Source organism: Piliocolobus tephrosceles, chromosome 11, assembly GCF_002776525.5.
Source record: "Piliocolobus tephrosceles isolate RC106 chromosome 11, ASM277652v3, whole genome shotgun sequence".
In the NCBI taxonomy this organism is placed as follows: domain Eukaryota; kingdom Metazoa; phylum Chordata; class Mammalia; order Primates; family Cercopithecidae; genus Piliocolobus; species Piliocolobus tephrosceles.
Window position 1 is genome coordinate 51,266,331 of NC_045444.1, and position 11,466 is coordinate 51,277,796.

An 11,466-nucleotide genomic window follows, 5' to 3' on the forward strand; every position below is an offset into this window, starting at 1 on the left:
GGAGAATAGTGATGCATTTGAATTAGTGAGTAGTAGACCCTGGTTTTCCAAGTTAAATGAGTCAAGGTTACCATACAAGTCTGAAGAAATTTGTGCTAATTAAGCAACACAAATGCAATATAGTTAACAGAACAGCCTAGTAATGTGAAAAGAAAGATTTTAGAGAGTTTAACCTAGAGACTGGTGTGGAACAATGTTAGAGGCAAAATAACCCTGGGCCATAGACAAGAAGATAAACCCTTACATACAAGAAGATGAGTCCATAATCTGTGTCACACCAACAGGACTGGAACTACTCCAGGAGTGAAATTAGCCAATAAGAAGACTCAATTGGGATGAAGTACCTATGAAACACAGGAAAAGAGGGAGGACATGTAGATAACAGAGAATCTAAAACATAAACCTGTTGATGTTTTGTGAGACTGTTGTTTCTGCTATCATAAACTGAAGTCATATGAAGGCATTGGGGAAAATAGTGTCAGAGCCTAAGAAATGTCCAGACTGAGGAAAGGATTTTAGAGTTGTCAGAACAAAATTCAGTTGAGCTCTGAAGCACAGATTCATTTTTGAAAAATAATTAGAATAGAGAATAAAACAAAATTCTCAGAAGACCTTGCATATTTCACCAAGATATAGGAAGAAATAAATCAATGAAGAAATGAGATTATGTTTACTTCCATCAAATGACATGGATTTACCTGGGTAGTGGTAGGGGTATGTGGAAAAAGTTCAACACATTCAGCTAGAATGTTATCAGTGATAATTTGGCAACTTAGGAAGTAACTGGTAAAATCCATATATTCTTCATTGACAATATGTGCTATGTAGTATGCCAAGCATTTGAACTTAAATATTGAACAGTTTGGAGTCTAGTTAATGCAACGGATAGTAATCAAATAGTCATGCCAAAAAAATGGAAATATCCCAGGAAAAAAGGGATACATTCAGCTGTGAGAACTGATTACGGGGAGGGTACCGATTAATCAAGGAAGTTTAGGGAAGGCTTTATTAATATAATATACTAGCTGAGGATGGAAAAAGAATAGAAAGCATCAATAGCCAGAGTGGGATGAGAAGAGCCCTGCAGAAGGGGAAAGAATATGTGAAGGTCCTTATGTAGGACGACTGCTGAGATTGGAGTGCAGAAAGTCAAGGTTCATTTGGGACACATTGAGAATAAAGAGGTTAGGATAAGCCCAAACTTTTCTGGGCCTTGGAGGCCATGTTCAGGAAGTGTTTTCATCCTAAAAGCAGTAAGAAACCATTAAAGTGGACCCAGCCAGTCTGGGCTTTGTGTTGATCACTCAATCAGCTTCACACAGGCTGTGTGAATACATTGTAGACTTGTTTTGGAGCTATTTCAGAGATGGTAGGTAGCCTGAACCATGGTGATGTGGAGATTAATAAAAGTGGATGGATTTGTGAGCTATCACCAGAGTGAAATTTAAAAGTTTGTCTATTAATTGAATATGGGAACTAAAGAAAGAACCAACAAGAATGACTGGTGCATTTCTGCTTTGCACAACTAGATGAATACTGGTGTCATGCAGGAAATGAAGAAGGGACATGAGTGGTGAGAAAACTGGAGATACTAGTTTGCAGAATTTGGCAACCAAGGCAGAGTAAGAGAGTGAGAGGAAGGAGGAAGGGAGATAAATGATGAATATTTAGAAGAAGTAGCAAAATAAAGGTTTCTTAAGATTCAGAGATTAGGTTCAAAGCAAAGCAAAAGGAATTTTAGAGAGGAAAAGATCAAAGAGAGAGGGAATAATTATGGCATAAAAATGCACAAGATGTGGGACAAGAACATAGTGGTCTAGGGTAGGTTTAGAAAGAAAAAGGGGCTGAGTCCTCTAACGAATTTGGAGTAATATATGAAAAGAGCGTGGAAATTAAGATAATATGAAATGCAAAAGGAAATAGAGGAGTTTATTTAAACTGTTTAAATTTAATGTTCTCAAAAAAAAAAAAGTAAAAATAGAGGGCAAGAGAGCGGAAATTTATGAGAAGTTTGGAATTATCTTTGGAGAAAATGAAGGACAAAGGATTGCTAATTGTTAAATGTGAAGAGCCAAGATGAAGTTAGAGAACATAAATTTTTGGTGAGTAAGATCTTCAGAATTATCCATCTTGTTCCAACATATTTGACACCCTAGGATTTAAACAGGAGAACAGAACACAGAGACTTGGGATTGGAGTTGTACATTGAGTGTCTGTCCCACTGGACAACTCTATGAGTAGGAAATCTAAGGAGCTTTTTATTGGTCATGGTGATATTAAAATTAAGAACAAATTTCTGCTTTTAATATGTTTTTAACTTACTATACTCTAGGAGGCATATCTGAGAGAAAAATGGTACTGCTCTGCTTTTGAGGGGCCTCGAAACAAGTGGAAGAGAAAGAAAACTAAACTTGAATAAGAGCAAACCATTTGCAATACAATGCCGTACATTTTGTGATCAATGAAAGAACTCAGTTTTCTGAGAGCAGTAAGTGCTTTACACTCAAAACTGAGTTAGAATTCATGAGACAGAGAAGGGGTGGGGGACATCTGTTTTAGACAGAGTAGTAGATAAACTATGTAAAATGATACAGTAGAACCTTCACAAGCTTGTAAGAGTGGTAGGTAGGAAATATCAGAGGGTGGAAGTGAGGGGAGCGTACCAGACTTGGAAAGGTAAACTACAGTAAATTAAGAATTAATAAGGAAGGGTTTGAACTAAAACTACACACATTTATTAGGTTGAAAGAGGCCCTGAGAGGAGAGATCCAGCTGCAGTAATAGAAATCTAGTTGAGCAGGCCAAATGTGCATTCAGAGGAAAGAGCAAAACAAAATAGAACAAGTAGTGTTTGATGTCCAAAAATCGCCAATGGAAGTAATGGAAGCCTCCCTATAGAAAGAGGGCAGAACACTAGGATGTAGAATCCAGGCCACTAAAAGTGTCAGGATCTGGGAAAGCAAGCCATTAAGTGTGTATGTAGCAGAGTATTAGTCATTCTAGTTGAGAAGGTAAAGTAAGGCAGCCCAACAGGGGTAAGTCAAGACCGGATCCCTAGATTACCTGAGAAAGAAAGCAGATACATGCAAAATGGAACAATGCAGAAACCAATGATCAGAACTGTTTTACAGGTTGGGGACTTAATTTCATAAGCAAGACATAAGGCAGTTAGTACTTGGAAATAAGGCCCAAATAGACTAGGGCAAAGGTTGAATATTTCCATTGTGACTTTTTAAAAGACAATTTTATTCTTACAGAAGAGTTACCCATAATGCATACTCTAATGAATATATACCCAGTGTCCTCTTAATTTGACATCTTATGCAACCATAGATCAGTTCTCACAACTAAGAAATTAACTTTGGTATAATACTATTAAATAAAATACAGAACTTAGTCAGATTTCACTATTTTTTCCACTGAAGCCTTTTCTCTTGAATAACAATTTTTAAGGCATCTCAGCTGAACTTTAAAATGAAATTTAAGATACTGTAGCTTCAGTGGGAGAATATAAAGTCAGAAACCAGATGAAAAATTTAAAAAGAGAGAGGAAAACTTAGAGAAGTATTTATTTATTAGTTATTTAAAGTAAAATTAATACACTCCCAACACATGGGATAAAAAATTTTATTATATGACAAATATTTACTAACTGTCCGTCATAACGTGATAGTGTTCTGTGCACTGAGAACATAATAGGTGAGTTTATAAAACCTAGTATCATTGTTAGTATAAATAAAACAAATACATTTGAGTAGAGCTGAATATACAATATACAAAATTATCTTCCAAGTCTAAAACAAAAATAAAATACACTACTTTCTTTAATAGAATAGAACATTGTAAAATGTTCCATTGCAATTGATCCTCACATAAGTGCTATGTGGTAGCATTAAGAGATAAGATTTGAGACCGGGCATGGTGGCTCATGCCTGTAATTCCAGCACTTTGGGAGAGCGAGGTGGGCAGATCATGAGGTCAGGAGCTTGAGACCAGCCTGACCAACATGGTGAAATCCCATCTCTACTAAAATTACAAAAAGTAGCCGGGCGTGGTGGGGCGTACCTGTAATCCCAGCTACTCAGGAGGCTGAGGCAGGAGTATCACTTGAACCCAGGAGGCGGAGGTTGCAGTGAGCCAAGATCACACCACTGCACTGCATTCCAGCCTGTGCGACAGAACGAGACTCCATCTCAAAAAAAAAAAAAAAAAAAAAAGAGAAGATTTGAGTTCTAACCTGGAGCTTCCCTATTTACACTACTTACCTGCTTTGTGACCTAAGGCAAGTTACCTCAGCTCTCCAATCATTGGTTTTGCAAGGAATTTTTTTTTTTTTTTGGAAAATGTTGTGAGAATTAAAGGTGTGTTTTTATAAAAGCAACAATTTTATGTTGCTTTCTTAAAATCAGAAGAATTGAATTCGAGTTTTTTAAAGTTTCTAATGGAACTTTTACATATTATTTGTTCCAGAACAAATTCCAAGGAATGGTCTTTGATTTTGTAACCAAACAAGTCTTTGATATCAGCATCATGATCCTCATCTGCCTTAACATGGTCACCATGATGGTGGAAACCGATGACCAGAGTCAAGAAATGACAAACATTCTGTACTGGATTAATCTGGTGTTTATTGTTCTGTTCACTGGAGAATGTGTGCTGAAACTGATCTCTCTTCGTTACTACTATTTCACTATTGGATGGAATATTTTTGATTTTGTGGTGGTCATTCTCTCCATTGTAGGTAAGAAGAGGTGCTTTTATTCAATTAAGAAATATAGTAGTAAAAATGTGTGTTTTAAAACTTTAGAGGTATTTTTCACTAATCTTTCGCATTCATCCCAAACTTCCAAATAAAAATCTAATAGTCCATTTCTTTAGTTTGCCATTTCTCTAATTGCATGCCGTGCTTGAAATGATGAGTGGAATGAAATGAATTTGTATTTTCAGCTTTCATTTATTCTCATTTAATATTTTCATATATTCTCATTCATTCTCACGTCGGAAGACAATAACTGCAACTTTGGCAGAATACTCTTGTACCTAGTCATACTCGTGTGGTATTGACAGTTGCTGCTTTGAATAAACAATCATTCCACACACATGTAAACATAAATCATTTGAAGTGGTCACATAATTGATAAATATGACCTCTTAAATAATTGGAATATTGTGTATGTGCAGTTATATATATAATTACACATATATAAGTTTCATGTTATCTTTGGGTGCAGACAGTTTTCTGTAGTTTGCAGTATTTCTTTTTGGAAGCAGATATTTTGTTTGAAAATCCAAAACAGATTTGTTATCATCAAGGATACATTAATGTTAGAATACACACATATATTAAGTGCTAGGAGTGCAAAAGGCTTATTGGAAAGATATATATATATAGTGTTTATGTATAAGATACTAAAGGAGGTACTGGAAGTAAATATAAGAAGATTTAAGAGAAGGTTCTCCCTATTTGGGGAAAGAGAACATTCACATGGAGGGGAAAATCATATAGCACTCTTTAAACTACTTTCTTTAGTAGAATAGAACATTGTAACAATGTTCCATTGCATCTGATTCTCACATAAGTGCTAAGAGGTAGCATGAGGAGGCAAGATTTGATATCTGCCCTGTAGCTTCCCCATTTACACACCTGCTCAATGACCTAAGAGAAGTCACCTCAGCTCTCCAATTCCTGGTTTTGCAAGGAATTTTTCTGTAAAATGGTGTTGTGAGGATTAAATCAGATTATGTATATATATACATGCACTTAGCACTGTGCCCAGCATGAAGAAAAGACTCAGTAAATGGTCAGTGTGACCACAAGAAAAAGTTGATATTATCACCATTTACTGATGCATAAAAGCAAGTGCCAAGATTCAGTCCCAAGTATGTCTGTCTCCAAAGCCTATGTTTTCTTCTGTACATCACACTGCCTACTCCCAAATAAAACAGGATCACAGCTATCTCTGAAAGTTAAGAACTCTCATATTCCTGATCCAAAATCATATGCCTTTAGTTCTTATGCAAATACTAGAACTAGTATTTTGGACATATAAATTAATTTCTGTACTTGGCCATTGTATGCTTCATGATATCTTTAGACCTTCCAGGGTCGAGTCATTTTTTTGATAGATGCTTTCCTTGAACTAGGAAAAATGGCCCTTGTTACCTTCATTTAATATAAAGATGTCAATGTTATAACACAAAACATACCAGTTTCATTTTGCTGAACAAATATTGCAGATTATTTGCATATATACATGTACCTAACTGTCCTGTTCACATTTTGTAAAACTAATGTAATTATGTAAACTTTCATTTGCTACTACTAAGTATAACATTATTTTTGTTATTTGTTGATTTTCTACAGGAATGTTTCTGGCTGAACTGATAGAAAAGTATTTTGTGTCCCCTACCCTGTTCCGAGTGATCCGTCTTGCCAGAATTGGCCGAATCCTACGTCTGATCAAAGGAGCAAAGGGGATCCGCACGCTGCTCTTTGCTTTGATGATGTCCCTTCCTGCATTGTTTAACATTGGCCTCCTGCTCTTCCTGGTCATGTTCATCTACGCCATCTTTGGGATGTCCAACTTTGCCTATGTTAAGAGGGAAGTTGGGATCGATGACATGTTCAACTTTGAGACCTTTGGCAACAGCATGATCTGCCTGTTTCAAATTACAACCTCTGCTGGTTGGGATGGATTGCTAGCGCCTATTCTTAATAGTGGACCTCCAGACTGTGACCCTGAAAAAGATCACCCTGGAAGCTCAGTTAAGGGAGACTGTGGGAACCCATCTGTTGGGATTTTCTTTTTTGTCAGTTACATCATCATATCCTTCTTGGTTGTGGTGAACATGTACATCGCAGTCATCCTGGAGAACTTCAGTGTTGCTACTGAGGAAAGTGCAGAGCCCCTGAGTGAGGATGACTTTGAGATGTTCTATGAGGTTTGGGAGAAGTTTGATCCCGATGCGACCCAGTTTATAGAGTTTGCCAAGCTTTCTGATTTTGCAGACGCCCTGGATCCTCCTCTTCTCATAGCAAAACCCAACAAAGTCCAGCTCATTGCCATGGATCTGCCCATGGTCAGCGGTGACCGAATCCATTGTCTTGACATCTTATTTGCTTTTACAAAGCGTGTTTTGGGTGAGAGTGGAGAGATGGATGCCCTTCGAATACAGATGGAAGAGCGATTCATGGCATCAAACCCCTCCAAAGTCTCTTATGAGCCCATTACGACCACGTTGAAACGCAAACAAGAGGAGGTGTCTGCTATTATTATCCAGAGGGCTTACAGACGCTACCTCTTGAAGCAAAAAGTTAAAAAGGTATCAAGTATATACAAGAAAGACAAAGGCAAAGAATGTGATGGAACGCCTATCAAAGAAGATACTCTCATTGATAAACTGAATGAGAATTCAACTCCAGAGAAAACCGATATGACGCCTTCCACCACATCTCCACCCTCGTATGATAGTGTGACCAAACCAGAAAAAGAAAAATTTGAAAAAGACAAATCAGAAAAGGAAGACAAAGGGAAAGATATCAGGGAAAGTAAAAAGTAAAAAGAAACCAAGAATATTCCATTTTGTGATCAATTGTTTACAGCCCGTGATGGTGATGTGTTTGTGTCTACAGGACTCCCACAGGAGGTCTATGCCAAACTGACTGTTTTTACAAATGTATACTTAAGGTCAGTGCCTATAACAAGACAGAGACCTCTGGTCAGCAAACTGGAACTCAGTAAACTTGGAGAAGTAGTATCGACAGGAGGTTTCTATTTTCACAACCAGCTGACACTGCTGAAGAGCAGAGGCGTAATGGCTACTCAGACGATAGGAACCAATTTAAAGGGGGGAGGGAAGTTAAATTTTTATGTAAATTCAACATGTGACACTTGATAATAGTAATTGTCACCACTGTTTATGTTTTAACTGCCACACCTGCCATATTTTTACAAAACGTGTGCTGTGAATTTATCACTTTTCTTTTTAATTCACAGGTTGTTTACTATTATATGTGACTATTTTTGTAAATGGGTTTGTGTTTGGGGAGAGGGATTAAAGGGAGGGAATTCTACATTTCTCTATTGTATTGTATAACTGGATATATTTTAAATGGAGGCATGCTGCAATTCTCATTCACACATGAAAAAAAATCGCATCACAAAAGGAAAGACTTTACTTCTTGTTTCAGGATGTTTTTAGATTTTTGAGGTGCTTAAATAGCTATTCGTATTTTTAAGGTGTCTCATCCAGAAAAAAATTAATGTGCCTGTAAATGTTCCATAGAATCACAAGCATTAAAGAGTTGCTTTATTTTTACATAACCCATTAAATGTACATGTATATATGTATATATGTATATGTGCGTGTATATACATATATATGTATACACACACACACAGATGTACACATGCCATTACATTGTCATTCACAGTCCCGGCAGCATGACTATCACATTTTTGATAAGTGTCCTTTGGCATAAAATAAAATTATCCTATCAGTCCTTTCTAAGAAACCTGAATTGACCAAAAAACATCCCCACCACCACTTTATAAAGTTGATTCTGCTTTATCCTGCAGTATTGTTTAGCCATCTTCTGCTCTTGGTAAGGTTGACATAGTATATGTCAATTTAAAAAATAAAAGTCTGCTTTGTAAATAGTAATTTTACCCAGTGGTGCATGTTTGAGCAAACAAAAATGATGATTTAAGCACACTACTTATTGCATCAAATATGTACCACAGTAAGTATAGTTTGCAAGCTTTCAACAGGTAATATGATGTAATTGGTTCCATTATAGTTTGAAGCTGTCACTGCTGCATGTTTATCTTGCCTATGCTGCTGTATCTTATTCCTTCCACTGTTCAGAAGTCTAATATGGGAAGCCATATGTCAGTGGTAAAGTGAAGCAAATTGTTCTACCAAGACCTCATTCTTCATGTCATTAAGCAATAGGTTGCAGCAAACAAGGAAGAGCTTCTTGCTTTTTATTCTTCCAACCTTAATTGAACACTCTATGATGAAAAGCCCGACTGTGCAAACACGTTGCAAGCTGCTTAAATCTGTTTAAAATATATGGTTAGAGTTTTCTAAGGAAATATAAATACTGTAAAAAGTTCATTTTATTTTATTTTTCAGCCTTTTGTACATAAAATGAGAAATTAAAAGTATCTTCAGGTGGATGTCACAGTCACTATTGTTAGTTTCTGTTCCTAGCACTTTTAAATTGAAGCACTTCACAAAATAAGAAGCAAGGACTAGGATGCAGTGTAGGTTTCTGCTTTTTTATTAGTACTGTAAACTTGCACACATTTCAATGTGAAACAAATCTCAAACTGAGTTCAATGTTTATTTGCTTTCAATAGTAATGCCTTATCATTGAAAGAGGCTTAAAGAAAAAAATCAGCTGATATTCTTGGCATTGCTTGAATCCAATGTTTCCACCTAGTCTTTTTATTCAGTAATCATCAGTCTTTTCCAATGTTTGTTTACACAGATAGATATTATTGACCCATATGGCACTAGAACTGTATCAGATATAATATGGGATCCCAGCTTTTGTTCCCCCCCAACAAAACCAGGTAGTGAAGTTATATTACCAGTTACAGCAAAATACTTTGTGTTTCACAAGCAACAATAAATGTAGATTCTTTATACTAAAGCTATTGACTTGTAGTGTGTTGGTGAAATGCATGCAGGAAAATGCTGTTACCATAAAGAACGGTAAACCACATTACAATCAAGCCAAAAGAATAAAGGTTTCGCTTTTGTTTTTGTATTTAATTGTTGTCTTTGTTTCTATCTTTGAAATGCCATTTAAAGGTAAATTTCTATCATGTAAAAATAATCTATCTGAAAAATGTAAAGAACACACATTAATTATGATAATTCATCTTTCAATTTTTTCATGGAATGGAAGTTAATTAAGAAGAGTGTATTGGATAACTACTTTAATATTGGCCAAAAACCTAGATATGGCATTAGGTAGAGTAGTGGAAAGTTACAAAAATTAATAAAAAATTGACTAACACTGTAAGTTGTGCATCTTTTCTCCTTCCTGTCCACCTATTGTTCTTTTTTTCACTTTTCCATTTCAATTTCTTCCTATATATTCTTGATCTACTTTTCTTTATATCCTTCTATCCTTTCCTTGGGTTTTCAGTATTTTTCGTTTAGGATATTCTCCTTATTTCTTTTCTATTCACCAAATGTCTTGTTTATTACAGTCTACCGACCACTTAGACTTAGATCCCTAAAATTTGCTGTCACTCTGTAAAGTGCACATAGTATCTGTGTATTTATTTTTACAATTTTCTTTACAAAAATTCTAAGAAAGCTTAGACTGCAACTTTTCATAATATATAAACAAAATTCCCAAGTGGCACAGATTTGACTTTCTCGTTTAATTATGAACAGTTTGGGAAACGTTTCTCAATTCTGAATGCATATTAGAATTACCTGAGAAGCAAAAAAAAAAAAAAAAAAAAAAAAAAAAAAAAAAAAAAAAAAAAAAAATAGCCAGTGCATGGGCCAAGACCAGACCAATTTAACTCATATCTCTGGGTGAGACTTAAGCATTTAATTTTTTGAAGGCTCATCGTTGATGCTGATTCATACTAAGGACTAAGAACTAGCAAATTCGGGTCTCCTTTGCCCAAAAGGAAAAACATATAATACAGAAAGTGCAAACTGTCCTTCATTACATAACTTGTCATGTACAAAATAAAGTTCCTAAGAGGATGGGTTTTGGAGTATTTATCTTACAGACTGAGGGATTGACATTGATCTAATTATAATAGAGGTTCTTCTTTAGGGCTGTAGTTGGTATAAAGGGAATTCTATTAGAATAGTTTAGGGAGACTGTTTTCAGGTACCACATGCACACACAGACACCCCATATGGCACCTTAACTATCCCTAGTGTATACTGGGTGGAATGAATATGGGATGGTCTAGGAAACAGTATACATTTATAAAATAGCTCCCTCCAGTGAATGCTACCTGCCTTGTTGCATGAGAACCTTTAATCCGGACCAATAGAAGGCAGCTCACAGTGGCCAGCCATAAAGCATACATTCAGTTTGTCGTTAACAACTCACAGATCTAGACAGGAAAGATTCTCCTTCTCATCTTCTCCATTCTTGGGGCATCTCACACAATCTCCTGTTTTCCTGAGCTCTGTATAATACAGACCTATTTACAAAGAAAAGGGAGGAGACAAAAGGGGTGAGGGGAAGTAAAGAAAGAGGAGAAAGGAGGAGAAGGAATGATAGGGGAAAGTAGGAGAAAGGAAGGGAGTGTAAGAAATGGGGTGTTTCATAAGTTATAATTCTGAAAAAAGTCTGGTGTGGATACCTGCAGCGATGGTGAGAGAAGGAGGAAGAAATGTTACTTAGCTGTCAATATGTTAGATCTAATTATTTATTCTAATATAAACATGTTTCTTCTCTTATTTATTTTTATTTAT

General features: G+C 36.0%; 1 protein-coding gene across 2 annotated transcripts in view; it reads left to right on the top strand.

Moving 5' to 3' along the window:
• The window catches only part of SCN2A (sodium voltage-gated channel alpha subunit 2), a 110,634-nt gene extending 100,604 nt beyond the window's left edge, over positions 1-10,030 (top strand). Inside the window, exons 26-27 of one of the 2 annotated variants that reach the window (XM_023188127.2) lie at positions 4,471-4,741; positions 6,365-10,030. In XM_023188127.2, coding sequence (XP_023043895.1) covers positions 4,471-4,741; positions 6,365-7,560 — 1,467 coding nt within the window. In that variant the 3' untranslated portion in view covers positions 7,561-10,030. The remainder of the gene's footprint in view (positions 1-4,470; positions 4,742-6,364) is intronic. The other variant, XM_023188128.2, reaches the window with a different exon arrangement.
• The last annotated feature ends 1,436 nt before the right edge of the window (positions 10,031-11,466 follow it).